This window comes from Geotrypetes seraphini, chromosome 16 (genome assembly GCF_902459505.1).
Source record: "Geotrypetes seraphini chromosome 16, aGeoSer1.1, whole genome shotgun sequence".
Classification (NCBI taxonomy): Eukaryota; Metazoa; Chordata; class Amphibia; order Gymnophiona; family Dermophiidae; genus Geotrypetes; species Geotrypetes seraphini.
In genome coordinates, this window is record NC_047099.1 from 20986486 (window position 1) to 21008407 (window position 21922).

The window sequence follows — 21922 nt, forward strand, 5'->3', positions numbered from 1 at the left end:
AAGGAGAATCCTGGTCATTTGGGGGGGGAGGAAGGGGGAGGCGAATGCTGGCCATGTGGGAGGAGGGAAGGGGAGAGGGAGATGCTGGCGACCTAGGGAAGGGGGAAAGGTGAAGTGGAGAGGAAAAGACGCTTAAGGGAAATGGGTAAAATTGAGGGGGGGGGGGACACTGAAAGCACTGGGGAAGACAAAGGGGTGGAGAAGGACGCTGAAAGGTCATGGGGAAGACGGGGGGGGGAGAAGGATGCTGAAAGGACATGGGGAAGACAGGGGGAGAAGGACGCTGAAAGCACTTGTGGAAGACAGGGGGGAGAAGGATGCTGACAGGACATAGGGAAGACGGGGGGGGGAGGGAGGACACTGAAAGGACATGGGGAAGACAGGGTGGGTGGGGGGTGGAGAAGGATGCTGAAAGGCCATGGGGAGGGGGGGTGGAGAAGGACGCTGAAAGGCCATGGGGAAGACAGAGAGGGAGAAGGATGCTGACAGGACATGGGGAAGATGGGGGGAGAAGGACGCTGAAAGGAACTGGGGAAGAGAGAGTGGGGAGAAGACGCTGGCAGGGAAGAAGACAGAGATGCCAGACTATGGGGAAGATGATGGGTGCCAGACCAATTTGGAAGGGGGGAGAAAATGGAAGAGAGACAGTGGATGGAAGGAATTGAATGAGAACATGAGGAAAGCAGAAACCAGGCAACAAAGGTAGGAAAAGAAGCTTCAGGATAAAGTAGTATATTTGTTGTGTTGATAAAAATTTATAAACATTAGAGGCCGTTTACAAATAAGCAAAAAGACTTTATTAATTTGGAAATATTAATTGGGAAGAATACATACTTTGTAAACGGGATTCTACCAGAGCCTTTAATTCAGTAGCATAATTAAATGAAATAACTATTTCTGAAGTTTATAGGGAGGGGCGGGGATGGAGAAGATTCCTCACGGGGACGGGCGGGATTTCTGTCCCCGCGCAACTCTCTATACCAGACTCCGTAGTGGGAGGTGGGGGGGGGTGGTTGGAAGTTGTTCACTTATCCGATCCCCTCCACATCCGAGCGCCTATGCCTTGTGGTGGGTGCGGAGCTAAAGCAGCTACTTTCTCCTATCAGAGAGCACGTTTGCCTCAGAGGGCGGGAATAAGAACTTCCTCCTATCAGAAACCTGTTAGGTTTTTTTCCCCACCCTGCAGCGGGTGTGACCTCCTCTCATCGCCGTGATCTTGTCTTGCAGGGTGGGGGAATAGCGATCGTGCACCAATCCGACGTGGAGCGGATGGAGAGTCAGGCGGTTGTGGTCATGTGACGGGGAGCAGGCGCTTGGCGTTAGCGGGCTTAGGAGGCGGACATGGTGAGTGTTGGCGGGGTTTGCGCCCCCACGAAACCGAGGTCTTTAGGGATCATTCCCCCGAAAGCAATCTCCTCCCTCCCATCCTCTGATTGGCCGGTGTCAGGGATGTTTGGGTTCTACTAGGCTGCGGATTCCGTGCGTTGGTGACGTAGATAATACAGGCCGCTTTGATTTGTACTTTCCTTAGTAACCCTATGACGTCAGACCAACGGTTCTTCTGAACCAGATTCCTGTGTTCAAGCAACAGTGAGCAATCCAGGGCACAAGTACCTGGTAGAAACCGCAAATAGTGGCAACAGTCCAGAGACTATTAATCCCCAGGGCAGGCAATGTGTCTGTCTCAATAGCAGATGTTTGCTCCAAGGACATGAATAAGGCTTACAAAAACTATGGACCTGCGTGGAGCTGAGCACTCTGAAGGCTAAGGTTGCCAGTTGTTTGGATTTTGTTCCCAGTTATTCTATAGAAATGCAAATTAGGTGTCTTTTGGAAGCCAAGAAGGCTGGCTAACCTTTAGCTGTTTTTCAGTCCTCTCTCCTTCAGTTCAGAGTCGTGGTAGGATCTGATCCAGACAGGGGAGGATGCACAAAGCTCCAGCAACCCAATAAAAAAATACTGGATTGGGAGCAATTTTTTTTTTTTTTTTGCCTGGTTATACTCAGCACAAATAGCGTGCATATTGTGCTGAACAGCCTGGTAAAAGTGGGAGGAGCTGTGCCTAACTCCTGCGCAGAAGAGCAAATCTGTAGGCACAGCTCTTCTGTACAGGCACAGCACAGCTTCACATTCCATGAGCTTGTGGGCATTTTTTAAGTGTTATGGGTCTGTTAATGTGAGTATGTCCTGCACCTAACAGCTACATTCTGGACATAAGCGCAGGACATACACACGCATGACACACAAACCTACTGGCAGCTCCAGACCTGAAAAATTTTGCCCAGTAAGAGCACAGCGTTCCTTTTTGTGCATCACAAGGAGAGCTAATTTAAATACTAATGAGCTCCTTCTAATGCATTTCCATAGGGTTCTCAGTGGCTGCTACCGAAAAGCTTTGGTAAAAGCATCCGATAATTCTCTTGAGCATTGGAGGCTGAGCTGCAGGGCATTTAAGACTGGCTACAGGCAGCCTTACGTGCACAGCAGACTTTTGTGCATCGGTGCCTCATAAGTCACAGGAAGAAGATGGTGCGTAGTAAGTGCTGTAGGGAAGACCAAACTCTGCACAGGCCTTGGAAAGAGAAGTCAAACGGACGAGTTTCTGGGTGGTGGTTGTTGGAAGTTAGAAGGAAAGTAAGAGAAAAGTGTGAGGGGTTCTTCTGTTGCAGGCTGAGAAAACCAGCTGCTCGTAAATGGAAAATCTAGAGGCCAATTGAATTTTGGTTTTTGGATGAAAATGCTTGTACATGTTCAGTTGAAACCAAAATGCCTTGTGTCCTCATTTTGTGAATACAGATCAACCTAGAAAAATAAGATGGCATGATTTACATTACATTAGTGTTTGTGGATCACCAATATGCCCCTGAAGAAGTTAAATATGATTTACAATTTAGAAGAGACTGGCCACATCCAGGGATTATATTATTTCATTAGGGTTCGTATTTACTTTACAAATTTAAACAATCAATAGAAGGGTGAAAGGGAAGCCTTATACTCCACTTTATAAGATCTCTGGGTTTTATCTATAGTGAGATGTCTTCTTGTTTTTTCACCTTTCTGTTGCTATATCAGTTTTGCTTGTGCAGTAAGAAGAAATTAGGTTTTTACCTGCTAATTTTCTTTCTTTTAGTCTCTCCAGACCGGCATATCTCACTGATGGGTAATAACTTACCATGACCAACAGGTGGAGACTGAGACATAACTTTTGGCTGTAGTACAAGTGAGCTGTGCAGTCCTAAGTACACTCAGTCTGCCAAATAGCCAAACAGAACTAAGAAATGTGAATTATAACAGCAACACATTCCCCGCAGGAGGAATAACAAACAGAGAAAATACTATTGGAACTTGAATAGAAGAGCGACTAAGATGATTAAGGGGTTGGAGGAGCTGCCGTACAGCGAAAGATTAGAGAAACTGAGCCTCTTCTCCCTCGAACAGAGGAGATTGAGAGGGGACAAGATCGAAACATTCAAGGTTCTGAAGGGACTTAGTAGATAAGGACAGGTTGTTCACCCTCTCCAAGGAGAACGAGAGGGCACTCTCTAAAGTTGAAAGGGGATAGATTCTATACAAACGTAAGGAAGTTCTTCACCCAGAGAGTGGAAGAAAGCTGGAAAGCTCTTCCGGAGGCTGTTATAGAGGAAAACACCCTCCAGGGATTCAAGACAAAGTTAGACAAATTCCTGCTGAACAAGAACGTGCGCTGGTAGGGCTAGTCTTGGTTAGGGTGCTGGTCTTTGACCCTTTCAAATAGTACCGTGTCCTTCTTCATTTACTGGGACCAGTGCTGGAAGCAGTACTCCAGGTGAGGGCGCACCATGGCCCGGTACAGCGACATGATAACCTTCTCTGATCTGTTCGTGATCCCCTTCTTTATCATTCTTAGCATTCTGTTTGCCCTTTTTGCCGCCGCCACACATTGTGTGGATGACTTCATCGACTTGTCGATCAGAACTCCCAAGTCCTTTTCCTGGGAGATCTCTCCAAGTACCGCCCCGGACATCCGGTATTCGTGCATAAGATTTTTGTTACCGACATGCATCACTTTACTTTTATCCACGTTGAACCTCATCTGCCATGTTGATGCCCATTCCTCGAGCCTGGTTATGTCATGTTGTAGATCTTTGCAATCTCTCTGCGTCTTCACTACTCTGAATAACTTCATGTCGTCCGCAAATTTAATCACCTCGCTAGTTGTACCTATGTCCAGATCATTTATAAAGATATTAAAGAGCACGGGCCCAAGCACCGAGCCCTGCGACACCCCACTGGTGACTCTCTTCCAGTCCGAGTATTGTCCATTTACCCCCACTCTCTGTTTCTTATGCTCCAGCCAGTTTTTAATCCACGTGAGTATTTCACCCTCGATTCCATGGCTCACAATTTTCCGAAGTAGTCGTTTATGCGGAACCTTGTTGAATGCCTTCTGAAAATCCAGATATACAATATCGACCGGATTGCCCTTGTCTATCTATCTGTTTACTCCCTCAAAAAGTGCAATAAGTTCATCAAACACGGTCTGCCTTTGCTAAAACTGTGCTGACTGGTCCTCATCAGTCCGTGTCCGTCAAGGTGATCAATGATGCTATCCTTTATCAGTGACTCTACCATCTTTCCCGGTACCGAGGTCAGACTCACAGGCCTGTAGTTTCCCGGATCTCCCCTCGAACCGTTCTTGAAGATCGGTATAACATTCGCCACCTCCCAGTCTTCCGGAATTTTTCCCGATTTGATCGACAAATTGGCTATTCGTTGAAGCAGTTCAGCTATGGTCCCTTTCAGTTCCTTGATGACCCTCAGATGGATGCCATCTGGTCCCAGGGATTTATTGCTCTTAAGCCTATCAATCTTAAGTCTATCAATCCTTTCAGCTTTCTGTCTTCGTTTCCAGCATATAGCCTGATGGGTTCCGGTATGCTGTGTACATCTTTAGTAAATAGAGTCGCAAAAAAAATGTGTTCAGTTTGTCGGCAGTTGCTTTGTCCTCTTTTAGTGTTCCCTTTATTCCATGGTCATCCAACGGTCCCACCACTTCCTTCACAGGTCGTTTCCCCTTAAATATAGCGAAAGAACGGCTTGAAGTTTTTCGCCTCCTTAGCTATTTTTTTCTTGTAGTCTCTTTTGGCCCATTTTACTGCCTTATGGCACCTGCGTTGATGTTTGTGCTTGTTCTAGTTTTCGTATGTTTTTGATCTTTTCCATTCCTTAAATGAAGTTTTCTTGTCTTTGATCGCTTCCTTCACTTCTACAGTGAGCCACGCCGGTTCTTTGTTCTTTTTTCCTCTTGGATTCCTTGTTGATACGCGGTATATATAGATTTTGCGCCTTGGTGACTGTGTCCTTAAAAAGGGACCAAGCTTGCTCTAGCGTTTTTACAGTGCTTATCCTCTTCTTAATCTTCTTCCCTACCATGAGTCTCATTCCTTCGTAATTCCCTTTTCGGAAGTTCAGTGCCATGGCTGTCGTTTTGGACCGATGTTTCTCCCCTGCATCCAGATCAAAGCGGATCATATTGTGATCGCTGCTTCCCAGCTTCCCTTCTACTTCTACATCTTGTGCCGGTCCTCGCAGGCCATTTAGAATTAAGTCTAGAATTGCATTTCCTCTAGTATTTTCCTTGACAAGTTGTTCCAGGAAGCAGTCGCCTACAGCATCCAAGAACTTGGTATCCTCCTGGTATACCGATTCCTGAACCATCGGCTCTCTTTCTCAGTCGACTGTCGGCTTTCCCCTTCTTCCTAGTTTAAAAATTTGTCCACTTCTCTCTTGATGTTGCTTGCAAGTAGCCTTGTTCCGTCTCTGCTGAGGTGGAGTCCATCCTTCATGTAGAGCTTGCTCTTCCCCCAGAACATCATCCCGTTGCGCACGAAGTGGAATCCTTCTTCCTCACACCAGCGCCGTATCCACGCGTTGACTGCTTACAGCTCCATCTGCCTCTTCTCATCTGCGCTGGGTACCGGCAGGATCTCCGAGAATGCTATCCTCTGTGTTCTGGTCTTCAGCTTCCTTCCTAGCATCCGGAACTGGTACTACAGTACTTTTCTGTTGTAGTTCCTGTTGCTCACGTTGTTCGTCCCCACATGGATCACCACCGCCGTATCTTCTTCTTCCACACTGTTGAGGATCCTGTCAATGCAGTTCACTATGTCTTCTACCTTGGCTCCCGGTAGGCAGGTCACCAGCCGATCAAGTCTTCCTCCCGCTATGTGGCTGTCAGCTTGTCTGATGATGGAGTCCCCCACGATTGCTGTCCTCTCTATCTTCTCCTGATTCTCCAGCCGCAGGTCCGTGTCTCTGGTGTATGTCCATCTCTCCTGCCGCAGGTCCGTATCCTTCGTTCTCGCTGCTGTGTCACCCATTTCTTCCTGATAGTTGCCCGTCAGGTGGTCCACACTCTCTGTAGGTGTCTTTCGGCAGTTCCACTGTTGCTGATGATTTTCCACGGCCTCCCTGTATGCCTCCTCTATGAACTTCTCCAGCTTTCGGACTTCTTCCTCAATGGTGTCCTCTGTCTTGTTCTCTGCTTCCTCTGTCTGGACATTCTCTGCATCTCTGTCTCCCCTCCTCCGCTGCTTGAAGTGCCTCCAGTTCAGTATTCTACCCTCCAGGAGTCTGACTTGTTTCTTCAGGCTCTCCAGTTCTCCGCACCGAGCACATACCTAAGACCGCCTCCCAGAGGGGAGGTAGTGATACATATGGCAGACGGTGCAGAAAACTGGGTAGCTCAACATCTTGCTTCCGTCTGCTGCTTCTATTGCTGCCTGCTTGCTGGTCTGTTGCGGATGCTTTCTTTGTCTGCTGTGGTTGCGCCTGCTCTTTTATCTGCTTTTTTCCCCCTTTGGCTTCTCTCTCCCTCTGCCTCTCCCTGTAGCTGTTTTTCTCCTGCTCAGATCAACTCTGCTCCGTTGGCCCCTCCACTTTTAAGGCGGAGCTTTGGTGGTCAACGTTGGGAGTGTGTAGGCGGAGCTAACTCTCGCCGCTTCCCCTCTTGGTCTCCTGCCACTGCTTCTCTCTCTCCTGCTCTTTTATCTGCTTTTTTTACCCCCTTTGTCTTCTCTCTCCTTCTGCCTCTCTCTGTAGCTGCTTTTCTCCTGCTCAGATCAATGAATATGTATGAGATGGATTTGCATGCACTCCTCCTTGAGATGCAAATCTATCTCATGCATATTTATTGTGGATATCCTGAAAAACTGACCTAGCTCCAGCTCTCGAGGACTGGAATTGCCTACCCCTGGCCTAGGTCAAACCGAGAGAAGTCAGGAATTCCACTGGATGAACTGCCAGAATGAAAGATATCCAGGTCTCCATACGAAAAGACAGAAACTGGAGCACCCTGTTGACTCCCTTCAGAACCAAGATGGGCCGAAAAGACCCCTCTTTTTGTGCACCACGAAGTAAATAGAATACTGGTTGGTGCGAAACTCCTTAGGAGGCACTGGAACCACCGCTTTGAGGTTTAGCAACGTCTGACGAAAAGCCCACTTCTTCCATGCCGTCTGAGAAGGAGAAGATAGGAAGCTATTCTCAAAATTGTTAATTTCACCACCCTCTTTATAATCACTAGCTCTTATTATGTTTTTCCTTCCTTATATTAAAGTTCCTGTAAACCGTGCCTAACTCCATTTCTATGGAGAGGATGCAGTATACAAACTTAAGGTTTAGTTTAGTTAGGAAGCGATCTGGCAAGGGCCGGGAGAATTCCAGAGCATAGCCATCCCAAATGACCTCCAGGACCCACTGATCCGTCGTGATCTTGGCCCATCCCTGGTAAAAATCATGCAACTGTGCGCCTACTGGCACCAGGGGAAGAGCCCGCAAGGAGTCATTGGGTGGCGGAGGAATCACATCCCCCCCCCCCCGATAGGACTGCATGTGCTGAAAGAAACAGCCCCATGGAGACCTGGTGGTAGGAAAGGAAGCCGCCCCCGACCAGGGCAGAAACAGCAAAAATCACGAGCACATCCCTGAGCAACACCTCCCTAATGTAGGTAGGCGAGCATGGTCTTCAGGAAGACAGGGCCCCTTAGAGTTAGTCAAGGTCTGAACCAACTTGTCCAGATCCTTGCCAAACAAGAAAGACCCCCTAAAGGGAAATTTTGTAAGTTTAGCCTTTGAAGCCACGTCTGCCAACCAAGCCAGGAGCCACAGGGTATGAGCGGCCACACCGAGAGCCATGGACTTGGCCGAAGCTCGCAACAGATCATAAATAACATCTGAGAGATAAGAAACCCCCATCTCAATCTTAGCTACCTCCTGATCCACCAAAGAGCAGTCAAGGAGATGCTCAGACCACCGAAAACAAGCCTGAGCCACGAGACCTCCACATATTGCCGCCAGGGCAGCCACAAGAAAACCTACGCTCAGAGTCCTGCAAAGTTGTTCCACCCTCTATCGGCACCGTATACTGATGTGCGATTGCCGAAACCACCAGCAACTTCAAGGTATCCCCTATCCCTCTCCGGAATGGGATACAGGCAGGCCTTAGACTGTGCAAAATGAAAAGGCATTTCCGGCATCTTCAGTTGCGCCAGCACAATATCCCGAATATCCTGAAACATAGGAAAAGAGCAGGAGGCCGAGCGGATCTCCAGAAACAAGGGGTCCACCACACGCAGGGGCTCCTTTGCGTCCTCCTCGAAACGCAAAACCAAGGAAACCTGAAGAATAAGCTCCTGGAGTTCTTCCCGCTGAAAAATGTGCACCACAGATGCATTCTCGCCAGCTGGCGGTTCCGAAAAACAGCTGCCAGCCACAATAGTCTCCCAGAGAGGATCATCATCCTAAGAAACCCTTGGCTGCTTGGATGAAACGGGGTGGGGGGGAGGGACTGGGTCAAAACTGGCGCTGAGGGGGGTGAAAAACTTGAGACCCCTGGGGAGAAAGCTGAACTTCCGGTCGCCTGAAAATAAGCCTTGCACAAAGCTAAAACAAAATCAGGGGTAAAAACCCCAGGCGGCACATTAGAACTTGCTGCCAAAGCAGGAGACTCAGCAGAAACCTGGCGAAAAAAGCTCCCCCGAGGCCTGCATCGGCAAAGAGGCCTGAACTGCCCCAGCCGCTAAAGCAGGCAAGCCAGCAGCAGTGGTAAGGGAATCCCCCAGCACTTTTGGCGGTTAGGGAAACCTTATTTCCCTTACTGGTGGTGGCTGGGGGATTCCCTTTGTGGGTGGTAAGGGAAGCCCAGGCTTCCCCACTGCCGACGCATGAGGCACTTGTGAAAAGGGAACCCTGCTCACTGGCACCTGAAGCTGAGATATTCCCCTTTGCGGTGGCTGGCGTACCGTGAACACAGGCCGGCTGCATCAACCTCGCGTCTGGAGCAAAATGAGCACTTTTTCCTTTTAAAAGTACTCATTGTGCAATACACGACCAAGCTAAAGAAAAAGTGCTGGTTAGCAATAAAAATCATTTAAAGACAATTGAAGGATTCCCTTCAGACCAGCACTGCCTCAGGATTTTTTTTTTTTTAACCTTCATTTGGACAGACCTCATAGCTCTAAGCCTTGCTGGTATTGGGGGCAAGACTTACAACTGAGGCACCTCTACAGAAAAAATTTTGGGTGGGTGGGGGAAATGGGGGCAGGGACTCATCCCGTTGAGTGTGACACCCCCACCTGAGGTCAGACGGATCCCCGAAAGGATCCCCCCCAGCTCAGTCTGGCATCAGAAGACCACTAATCAAGTTCCAACAGCCCTACACTAAACCAGGGAAGACTGCAGAAGCTTACCACTTCCACCTGCTGGAGCCTGAGAGCAGACTGAGCGTACTTGGGACTAAGCTGCACGGGAATGGGACCCCCCTCATGGTCTCAGGGATCCCATGGGGATGGAGGCAGCTCAATCCGAGGCTCCAATATCTACGCCTCCTTTTCTTGCCCTCCATTTGGCTTCTCTATGCAGCGCTCTCAGCATGCCACCCATAGCCAACCCGAAAGTCTTCCCCTGACATCAGAGCTGACATCGGAGAAAAGGCTTCATGTCAGCCACATGCAGTGTGCAGGGCCTGCTGCCCAGTGAAGAAGTGTGGCAGGAAGGTACAGTCTTGCGGGAGGGGTGCAGAAAAGAAGGAGCGAGTGGGCAGGCATGCGCATGTTGTACCAAGGAAGCGCATTAAGACATGGGAGGGGAGGGAGGAAGTGCGTTTTTGAACACAGAAGCAGGGAGGGGGCATGAACTTGGGAGGGAAAGAGATGCTGATGTGGGGGAGGGAATAGAAAGGGATAATTTTTGTGTGTGTGTGAGATGGAGAGAGACATGATGTACACGGGGAATGGAAGAAATAGGAGAATTTTTGGTCATAGGGAGGGAGTGAGGTAAGGAAGAGAGACGAGAAGGGGAAATGTGGTGGAAAGGGAACAGTGGTACAGATGAAAGGGATACAAGAGGGAGGAATGTTGGACATAGTGGAGATATTGGGGAGTCCCTGGACATCGTGTACCTGGATTTTAGCAAAGCATTTGATAGCGTACCACACCGCAGGTTGCTGAACAAGATGAGTTCTATAGGATTAGGTGACACATTGACGAAATGGGTTGGGAACTGGCTTGGAGGTAGGCTTCAAAGGGTGGTGGTGAACGGCACACCCTCTGAAATGACGGAGGTGATCAGTGGAGTGCCACAGGGCTCGGTCTTGGGCCCAATCCTATTCAACATCTTTATAAGGGACTTGGCAGAAGGGCTTAGGGGTAAAATAACATTATTCGCCGATGACGCCAAACTAAGTAATGTAGTGGGCAAATGCACAATAGATGATGTTTCAATGCCCGACAACATGATGCACGACCTACTCCTACTGGAGCGCTGGTCTAAGTCCTGGCAACTCAGCTTCAATGCCAAAAAATGCAAAGTTATGCACCTGGGCAGCCAAAATCCATGCAAGACTTACACCCTAAATGGCGAGATCCTTACAAGAACTGAAGCAGAACGTGACCTAGGGGTGATCGTCAATGAGGACATGAAGGCTGCCAATCAAGTGGAGCAAGCTTCATCCAAAGCAAGACAAGTCATGGGTTGCATACGCAGAGGCTTCGTCAGCCGAAAGCCGGAAGTCATTATGCCATTGTATAGATCCATGGTGAGGCCCCACCTGGAATACTGTGTGCAATTCTGGAGACCGCATTATCGCAAGGATGTGCTGAGACTGGAGTCGGTTCAGAGAATGGCCACTCGGATGGTCTCAGGACTCAAGGATCTCCCATACGAGGAACGGTTAAACAAATTGCAGCTATACTCACTCGAGGAGCGCAGAGAGAGGGGGGACATGATCGAGACGTTCAAGTATCTCTCGGGCCGCATAGAGACGGAGGAAGATATCTTCCTCTTCAAGGGTCCCACGACAACAAGAGGGCATCCGTGGAAAATTAGGGGAGGGAAACTACGAGCTGACACCAGGAAATTCTTTTTCACAGAAAGGGTGGTTGATCGCTGGAATAGTCTTCCACTACATGTGATCGAGGCCAGCAGCGTGCCTGATTTTAAGGCCAGATGGGATCGTCACGTGGGATCTATTCACAGGGCAAAGGAAGAGGAGGGATCTATTCACAGGGCAATGGTAGGGGAGGGACATTAGGGTGGGCAGACTGGATGGGCCTTGGCCCTTATCTGCCGTCTATTTCTATGTTTCTATGTTTCTAGTGGTGGAGGTAATGGAGGGAGAGACAGCAACAGAAGAATTTGCAGAAGACGGGAAAGTGGAAAAAAGAAACTGGGACCAACTTGATGGAAAAATAAATCTCCAGACAACAAAGGAAAAAAAAGGAATGTATTGACTAAAATATGTTAGCTTTGGGAAATATATAGCAGATGTCTTTGTATTGTGTTTAAAAGAAAAGGATATGTATTTCTGGTTTTATTTCTACAGTGTTGAAGTACTGGCTGACCCTTGCTGTGGCTGGTGGGGATCCCCAAGCACCGCCAGCAGAGGATCTCCTCCAGAGATGGTCAGAACTCCCCTCCACCAAACGCAGCAGTCGCTGGCAGCATCCCTGAGCCACTGAGATGCCAGCATCTGTGACTCAAGGACGCTACAACTGCCTGCCAAGCTTGGCAAAAGGGATCCCCAGCCACCTCCAGAGGAAGTCCTCAGCTGACATAGCTTGGGGGTCCTCATCAGTTGAGTATTTATATTTTATATTTACATTAGAGGCTCTGGAAGAAACCCTTTACAAAGTATGTATTCTTCCCAATTAATATTTCCAAATTAACAAAGTGTCTTTGCTTATTTGTAAATGGGTCTCTACCAGAGCCTTAAATACAGTAGCATAATTAAGTGAAATAACTACTTCTGAAGTTTATAGGGATGGGTGGGGACAGATTCAATTACTTCTGGGGATGGGTTTGATTCTATCAGGGATGAACAGGGACAGGCTTGATTTCTGTTCCCGTGCAGTTGTCTACTTGGGACTGCACAGCCCATTTTTACTACAGCCAAAAGTTTGTCACCTGCTGGTCATGGTGAGCTATTACCCATCAGTGAGCTATGCTGGTCTGGAGAGATGCTTAAGAATGAACTTTAGTCAGGGTATGGTGAGATCTCAAAGCTACATAAAGGCATAGGAATAGCCATACTGGTTCAGACCAGTTTCCTCCAGGAACTTGTCCAAACCTTCTTTAAACCCAGGTACGCTAACCAGTTACCAGTTCCAGAGCTTAACTACTCAGTGAAAAACATTTCCTCCTCTTTAAAGGTATTTCCATGTAACTTCATTTAGTGTCTCCTGGTCATTGTAAATGCTGAAAAAGTGAAAAATCAAATAACTTTTACCCTTTCTACACCACCCAGGATTTTGTAGATCTCAATCATATCCCCCCTCAGTTGTCTCTTTTCCAAGCTGAAGAGAAACATAGAAAGATGACGGCAGATTAGGGCTATAGCCCATCAAGTCTGCCCACTCTACGACCCTCGTAAGGATCCCACGTGGATGTCCCATTTATTCTTAAAGTCAAGCACGCTGGTGGCCTTGATCACCTGCACTGGAAGCTTGTTCCAGTGATCTATTACTCTTTCTGTGAAGAAATACTTCCTGGTGTCACCATTAAATTTCCCTCCTCTGAGTTTGAGCGGGTGTCCCCTTGTGAATGAGGGTCCTTTGAGAAAGAAGATGTCGTCTTCCCCTTTGACACGTCCTGTGATGTATTTAAATGTCTCAATCGTGTCCCCCCTTTCCCTGCGTTCCTCTAGAGTGTAGAGCTGCAATTTGTTTCAACGCCTTCGTCATTTTGGATGCTTTTTGAACTTTTTCTAATTCCACTATAACTTTTTTTTTTTTTTGCTAATGCTTGCTGTAATACATGCATGTGCATTAATAATTGCAGGGCAACAGCAGGTTGTTAGTCACGTTGGAATGTATTTGGAGGAGCACAAAGCCTCACCCCCCAAAAAAGGATCAGAGGGCCGAAAGCACAGCTTTTTATACCAAAATGAGTCCTGCTTAGTAAAACATCATTAAAACGTGCATTTTAAAATTTATTTCCCAGACCTCAACACTGACACAGGGGCTGGAGCGAATCCCTAATCAGCTTGGATACTTGGTGATCAGTGAGGAAGGGGTCTTGGCGGTGAGTTCTAAGTCTAAAGAGTGAGCTTTGCTCTCTATCCCTACCCTGATATGCTGTCGTTCAGCTGACCCCTTTGGGAAGGACTGAAAATGGTGCTGCAGGGTATTCGCGGGGTTCTGTTCCAGGAACCCTCGCAAATCTTGAAAAACTGTGAATATGGTTTTTAGCAGGGGAGACTGGAGAGGGCAGCCGGAGCGCCGGCGAGTGAAGGAAATCACTCGCGGTATGCTCCGACCACCTCTTCCTGCACTAAAGTCGGGCCTCACCAATCAGGAGCTGCTTTGACACTCAGCTCCTGATTGGTGAGGCCCGACTTTAGTGCAGGAAGAGGTGGTCAGAGCATACCGCGAGTGATTTCCTTCACTCGCCGGCGCTTCGGCTGCTCTTTCCTGCCTCTCCAGCCCGGTCATTCGCGGTCAGAAAATACCGTGAATTGCTGACTGCGAATGACCGGGGGAGCACTGTATTATGTTCTTTGTTTTAGGGCTGAATTCTTTTGTGAAAGGATTGCTCTTCATGACTGGTGTGTGTGTGTGTATGTGGGGGGGGGGGGGAAGGGGCTGTTTTTACTTATATGACAGTAATGAACTTCATTCTGAAGCCAGTGTGTGTGTACTATGATCTCAGGTTTATTGTTATTACTCAAAGTACAGTCAAACCTCGGTTTGCGAGTGTTTTGCAAGACCCGCTAACCGGCATCCCCCGCCCGCCCAAACTGAAAGCTTATCCCCCCAGTGTGGCACTGGCACGCAGCACCAACCCACAGGAGGTGCCGGTGCCTCTCCTCCGACTGGGCCTTGAGCATCTGTGCATGCTCAAGGCCTTCTGGCTCTTGTTTTCTCTGAGAATCTCAGAGAGAGGCACGATCTTCGGGCACCAGCACCTCCTTTGGGTTGGTTCTGCGTGCCGGTGCCACATTGGGGGGTAAACTTTCAGTTTGGGCGTGCGTGGGGGGGTGGGAAGATGTGGAAGCGCACCAGTGGCCTTGGGGGTGGGGTGGAGCAGCGCCGGTGGGGGGGGGGGGGATGAGAGGTGGAACAAATCAAGCGAGTTTCCCTTACTTTCTATGGGGAAACTCGCTTTGATATACAAGTAAATTGGTTTACAAGCATGCTTCTGGATCAAATTATGCTCGGAAACCAAGGTTCCACTGTACTTGCATTGTGCCAAGAGCTTCCTGTAGGAGGGCATTTAGTATATCCAGCATGACTGTGTGACTTAAGCTAGAATGAAAGGAGACAGTTGTTATGTGTACGCTAAATAGAATGTGTTCCTCTGTTTCTTGGTGTGTGAACAATTCTGAAAAACAGCAACCTCCCCTCCCCAAAACATAAGACAACCATGTGATTAGTATTTCTTAACTGACCTTTTTCTTTCTCAGTCCTCAGGGGATCTGGAAAATGACGAGCGCACAGCTGCACTGATAACGGACATGGTGAGCACAGCCTGCAGCTTCCGCATGCAGGGTGGCCCTGAGCATCCTTTCAAACGCTTGTCTAGTAAGTATCAGCCAGCCAGAGATGATGGCAGGAGCTTGTTTGTGCCTCAGTACTACAATAGCAAGCATTGTAGGCCAGGACTGAGGTGATGTCTCAGCAGAGGTTTTAACTCAGTCCTCATGGGCAGTGGAATATTTTTCTGGCTAGAAGATCCAAACCAACCAGTCTTCAGTCCCTGCCCCGGGCTTTCTGGTTATTGATGCAGGGTCAGGCAAATATTGATATGGTCTGTCCATTCCTTATGTTTAGGACATACCAAGCCAGTCTGGTTTTTAAGTTATCCAAAATAAATATGCATGAGAAATCTACATTCTTTACCTCTATTGTATGCATATTCGTTATGAGTATCCTAACAACTGGACTGATAAGGCGTATTATCCCAGGACAAGCAGGCAGCATATTCTTGACTGATGGGTGACGGCACCGACGGAGCCCCGGTACGGACAATTTTAGAGTGATTGCACTCTAAGAACTTGGAAAGTTCTAGCAGGCCGCACCGCGAACGCGCGAGTGCCTTCCCGCCCGACAGAGGCGCACGGTCCCCAGTTTCTTAGTTTCCGCGGAGCTAAGAAGACGCACTTTCAACGGCTGTTGAAAATTTTTTCTACTAACGCCTTCCCGCTCGCATAAACTTTTTCGATATTCCCTTCTTTACTTATTTTCTTTAAAAAAAAAAAAAAAGAGAAGAATTTTCTTTTCTTTTTTTCTCATTTTTTCAGGTTCGCCCCGGCGGGGCCTGCTGCCACCATCGAGGCCTCGGCCTTCGATTTGGCAGAAGCCGTTTTTACGTTCATGCCCCCCCAACCCGGTTTTAAGAAGTGCCAGCGGTGCACGAGGCCCATTTCTCTCACTGACCCGCACAACTGGTGCTTACAGTGCCTCGGTCCTGACCATCAGGCGTCCACCTGCACCCGCTGTGCCACTCTGAAAAAGAGAACTCTTAAAAACCGCCAAATTCAACAGCGGTTATTGTTTGGTACCGAGATGTCGGATTCGGCGGCACCGACTCCGACTTCGGCCCCGATGCAGTCGGCACCTACTTCATCGACACCGCGTGATACCGCGCCGGCGTCGCATTCCTCAGGTAAGCCGGCTAAGAAGCCTTCCCTGCTGGAGCGCCCTCCGGTCTCAGTGGCAGCGAGTCCAATCCTGCCGACCTCGAGGCGCCCACGGAAGCGCTCCGCTCCGATTGAGGTTAGCCCTTTGACCTCGGGTTCCTCTTCGGCGTATAGAGCGGCACCAAAGGTACCGCAGAAGAAAAAAGCGGTACCGGTGCCTTTGCTGGACGAGCGAATTGCTGCCGTCCTGCAAGTTCAGCTTAAAGAGCAATTGCAGCAGCTCCTGCCTGCTCTTCTGACACCGAGCCTTCCAGTCCCGGTCCGGTCTGAGCTACCGGTACCGGCAGTGGAGCAGCCTCTTTTATCGGCATCCACTTTGTCGGTACCGGTACAAACAGTTTCCTCGGTATCCATGCCAGTTTTAGCACTGGCACGCCCGATAACATCTCCCGGTACCGTTTCACAGAGGTCTGGTAAGTCGACTCACAAAACTCAACACCTAGAACCCTCCACACCGGAGTCTCGGGACCGTAGTTTTCAGGTGAGGGACCCTGATCTGTGGGGTGATTCAGAGGAGCCGCTTCTCTCTGAGGGAGAGTGTTCGTCAGGGGACGAGGACCCTTCTGTATTAGATCCGTCCTCTAAGTCTGATGCATCTTCTTTTACCTCTTTTCTCAAAGAAATGTGCGACTCTCTCTCTAGTCCCTTGGAGGCTGAGTCCAAAAAATCCAAGGCATTTCTCAATGCACTGGACTTTGACCAGCCTCCAAGGGAATTCTTGAAATTGCCTCTCCATGATATTTTGCGAGAGACTTTCTATAAAAATCTAGAGACACCTTTGACCATTCCAGGAGCTCCTCGCAAACTAGACTCCTTGTATAAGGTCATACCTATTCCTGGTTTTTACAAACCACAATTCCCCCATGAGTCTTTACTAGTGGAATCTACTTTAAAGAAATTCACGGGGGCTAGTGTATATGCCTCTGTCCCTCCTGGCAGAGAAGGTAAGGCCATGGATAAGTTTGGCAAGCGGTTATACCAGAATGCGATGCTAGCTAATAGATCTGGGAACTATGCTTTTCATTTTTCGTTCTACCTAAAGCATCTCATTCAGAATTTGTCATCTTTTGAAAAATACCTCCCTGACCGTAAAAGATCTGCTTTTCGCCAAACTTCTTCATCGCTCTTACAACTCCATAAGTTCATGGTCAGATCGATCTATGACACCTTTGAGCTGACCTCTCGGGCCACGGCTATGTCGGTGGCCATGCGTCGCCTGGCCTGGCTCAGAGTTTCAGAACTTGATGTCAATCATCAGGATCGACTGGCTAATGCACCTTGCCTAGGGGATGAGCTGTTTGGAGAATCCATGGACTCCACTACACAAAAGCTCTCAGCTCATGAGACCAGGTGGGATACTCTTCTCAAAACCAAAAAGAAGACCCCACCTACCAGCCCTTTTCGCCAGCAGTCGGCCTACCAGCGTAGATTTGTGGCTCGTCCTTTACCACAGGCCCCACAACAACCCAGGCGTCAGAGGCAACAACAGAGACAAGCTGCTAGACCGGCACAGCAGCAACAACAAGTGAAGCCTCCCCCTTCACAAAAATCCACTCAACCCTTTTGACTTGGTTCTCCAGGACATAGCCAGTCTCCATCCTGCTGCCCACCTTCCGCAGCCCATAGGAGGACGCCTTACTCTTTTCATAAGCCATTGGGAAACCATCACCTCGGATCAGTGGGTCCTCAACATCATCCGCCACGGCTACTCTCTCAACTTTCAGACACTTCCTGCCCAAAGTCTGCCAAGAGAGTCTGCTTCGAACACTCCTCAGGTTTCACTCCTTCTTCAAGAGGTTCAATCCCTCCTTCTTCTGAACGTCATAGAGGAAGTTCCTCTAGATCAAAAGGGGCAGGGATTCTACTCCCGTTATTTCCTAGTCCCCAAAAAAACAGGAGATCTCAGACCCATCCTAGATCTTCGCGATCTCAACAAATGCTTAGTCAAAGAGAAATTCAGAATGCTCTCTTTAGCCACTCTTTACCCTCTTCTCAATCAAGGCGACTGGCTATGTTCCCTCGATCTCAAAGAAGCATACACTCACATACCGATCAATCTGGCCTCCAGACAGTACCTACGCTTCATGATCAATCGTTGTCATTACCAGTACAAGGTACTACCCTTCGGTCTTGCCTCCTCTCCAAGAGTGTTCACCAAATGTCTGATTGTGGTGGCTGCTTTTCTGCGTTCCCACCACCTTCAAGTGTTTCCTTACCTGGACGATTGGTTGATAAAGGCCAATTCATCTCAAACAGTACTTCAGGCCACCAACCAGACCATCCTATTTCTTCATTTGCTGGGGTTTGAGATCAATCTACCCAAATCTCATCTCATCCCCACACAGAGACTTCAATTCATTGGAGCAGTCTTGGACACAGTCCTCATGAGAGCGTTCCTGCCGTCCAACCGTCTTCAAACGCTTCAATCTCTATGTCAGCAGGTGCTTCCACAACGTTCCATCTCTGCTAAGCAAATGATGATACTCTTGGGTCACATGGCCTCCACAGTTCATGTCATACCACTTGCACGTCTTCACCTGCGCACTCCTCAATGGACCCTAGCTACCCAGTGGTCCCAAGCGATGGATCCTTGCTCACGTCACATATCTGTAACATCATCTCTTCGTCAGTCTCTACAATGGTGGTTGATATCCTCAAATCTCTCCAGAGGTCTTCTGTTCCATCTACCTCCTCATCAACTTGTCATCACCACCGACGCCTCCCCTTATGCCTGGGGGGCTCATTTGAACGAGTTCCAAACTCAAGGACTTTGGACAGCTCAGGAAATGAAGCATCACATCAATTTCCTGGAACTCAGAGCAATGTTTTATGCCCTCAAGGCCTTCCAACATCTTCTCTTTCCTCAAGTCCTCCTGCTGTGCACAGACAATCAAGTTGCGATGTACTACATCAACAAGCAGGGTGGGACAGGTTCTCGCCTCTTGTGCCAAGAAGCCCAGAAGATTTGGGCTTGGGCCACAGATCACCATCTATTCCTGTAAGCTATCTACATTCAGGGAGAACAGAATTCCTTGGCGGACAAGCTCAGCAGAATTCTCCAGCCTCACGAGTGGACACTCGATCCTTTAACTCTGCAGTCCATCTTTGCTCAGTGGGGCACTCCTCAGATAGACCTCTTTGCAGCTCCTCACAATCACCAGCTGCCCCTATTCTGCTCCAGACTCTACTCTCCTCACCGTCTGGCAGCGGATGCATTTCTCCTCGATTGGTCCAATCTGTTCCTGTACGCTTTCTCTCCTCTACCTCTCATGTTAAGAACCTTTTTCAAGCTCAAGAGGGAACGAGCCACCATGATTCTGATTGCTCCACGGTGGCCCAGGCAACATTGGTTCTCCCTTCTACTTCAACTCAGTTCCAGGGAGCCTATTCTTCTTCCATTGTTTCCTTCGCTACTTACGCAACATCAGGAGACCCTTCTGCATCCCAACCTTCAGTCTCTGCACCTGACAGCTTGGTTTCTCTCGGGCTGACTTCAAATGATACTCTTTTGTCTCAGCCCGTTCGTTCCATTCTGGATGCCTCCAGGAAACCGGCCACTCTGCAATGTTACCATCAGAAGTGGACACGGTTTTCTTCCTGGTGTCTTCTTCATCATCATGATCCCACTTCCCTTGCAGTGGAGACCTTGTTGGATTATCTTCTTTCTTTGTCTGACTCTGGCCTCAAGTCTACTTCAATCAGAGTCCACCTCAGTGCTATTGCTGCTTTTCATGAGCCAGTCCATGGAAAACTCCTCTCAGCTCATCCCTTGGTGTCCAGGTTCATGCGGGGTCTTTTTAATGTGAAACCACCTCTTAAAACCCCTCCTGTTATCTGGGATCTCAATGTAATTCTTTCCGCCTTAATGAAGCCTCCATTTGAACCTTTGGCTACCGCTTCTTTCAAGTTTCTCATTTGGAAGGTACTTTTCCTTATTGCTCTTACCTCTGCCAGGAGGGTCAGTGAGCTACATGCACTAGTTGCGGATCCACCTTTTACAGTCTTCCATCATGACAAGGTGGTTCTGCGTACACATCCAAAGTTTCTCCCTAAGGTTGTCTCTGAATTCCATCTCAACCAATCTATTGTTCTGCCTGTCTTCTTTCCGAAACCTCACTCGCATTCTGGAGAACAGGCTCTGCATACTTTGGACTGTAAGCGGGCTCTAGCTTACTATTTAGACCGTACTAAGCCCCACAGATCATCTCCCCAACTCTTTCTGTCCTTTGATCCGAATAAATTAGGACGTCCTGTTACTAAACGTACATTGTCAAATTGGCTTGCAGCGTGCATTTCATTTTGTTATGCTCAGTCCGGACTGTCACTGGAAGGTTCTGTCACGGCCCATAAAGTTAGAGCTATGGCAGCATCTGTGGCTTTCCTCCGTTCCACGCCTATTGAGGAAATCTGCAAGGCTTCTACATGGTCCTCAGTTCACACTTTTACATCTCACTATTGTCTGGATGCATTCTCCAGACGGGATGGACACTTCGGCCAATCTGTTTTGCAAAATTTGTTTTCCTAATGGCCAACCTTCCTTCCCTCCATCCCTCTTTTTGTTAGCTTGGAGATCACCCATCAGTCAAGAATATGCTGCCTGCTTGTCCTGGGATAAAGCACAGTTACTTACCGTAACAGGTGTTATCCAGGGACAGCAGGCAGATATTCTTGCGTCCCACCCACCTCCCCGGGTTGGCTTCTTAGCTGGCTTATCCTAACTGGGGACCGCGCGCCTCTGTCGGGCGGGAAGGCACTCGTGCGTGCGCGGTGCGGCCTGCTAGAACTTTCCAAGTTCTTAGAGTGCAATCACTCTAAAATTGTCCGTACCGGGGCTCCGTCAGTGCCATCACCCATCAGTCAAGAATATCTGCCTGCTGTCCCTGGATAACACCTGTTACGGTAAGTAACTGTGCTTTTTGAGGGCTGGGTTGAGAAGCCCTCTTTTCAAGGGTAGAAATGATATGCGTGAGTTTTGCTAATCCTTGTTCTTTTTCCTAGTTGTCTTCGGGGAGACAACATTCCTAGTGACCGTTTCAGGACAGAAGATCTTTGTAGTGAAAAGACACAATGACATCCATGAGCCAATCAATGTGTAGCATGGACACATGTAGACTGTACCTTTTATTTGGACTCTGAGAAATGCTTTGTGTGTGTAGCTGGGAAGCACTGGGGCAATGCCTCACCCCTCCTATTCACTTTGAGGGCTGCCAGAGGAGCAGTAACTGAGGCAAGAGACCAAAGTGGTTTTTCTTTAAATTTAAAGTTGGATGAAAGCAGAAAAGATACTAATAGCTGCTTTCCCTGCACGTGAACATGGGGAGTTAGCTAAAATCCATTCCCCCTCTTTAATGAAGATGAGCATCAGGCCAGTACAGCTGAGTGAGGGAACGGTCTCCTCACTGCTGCTGAAGCAAGTGTGCTTTCTTCTCAATATGAAAGAAGACTCTGCCCTTTGCAGGTCTGCAGAAATTTGTAGCTCTGGCTTTGTTGCAAATAAATTGGCTTTCTGCTTCTTTGCACTTTTCTCCTTTTTTTTCTCAGGTGGGAGGGACAGTAGAGCTGTTGAACCAAGGGAGGGTGGAGGTCTTAAGAAAGATAAAGAGATCAGGGCCAGTATTTTTTTAAACCCTGTAGGAGAGGTATTTGCTTCCAGTCCTCAAGAGCAGCAGTGTTTTCAGGCTAGCCCTAGTGACTAGACAAATCTCTCCTCTGTATTTATTAAACCATTCACACTAGTACAGTCAATAT

The 21922-nt window shown here is 48.4% G+C and overlaps 1 protein-coding gene across 1 annotated transcript; it reads left to right on the plus strand.

Moving 5' to 3' along the window:
• The first annotated feature begins 1187 nt into the window (after window positions 1–1187).
• Window positions 1188–21693, plus strand: LAMTOR4 (late endosomal/lysosomal adaptor, MAPK and MTOR activator 4). The gene is made up of 4 exons (XM_033924876.1): window positions 1188–1344; window positions 13477–13557; window positions 14939–15056; window positions 21173–21693. Exons 1-4 carry the CDS (start codon window positions 1342–1344, stop codon window positions 21268–21270), a joined length of 300 nt encoding a protein of 99 aa, XP_033780767.1. The 5' UTR covers window positions 1188–1341; the 3' UTR covers window positions 21271–21693.
• The last annotated feature ends 229 nt before the right edge of the window (window positions 21694–21922 follow it).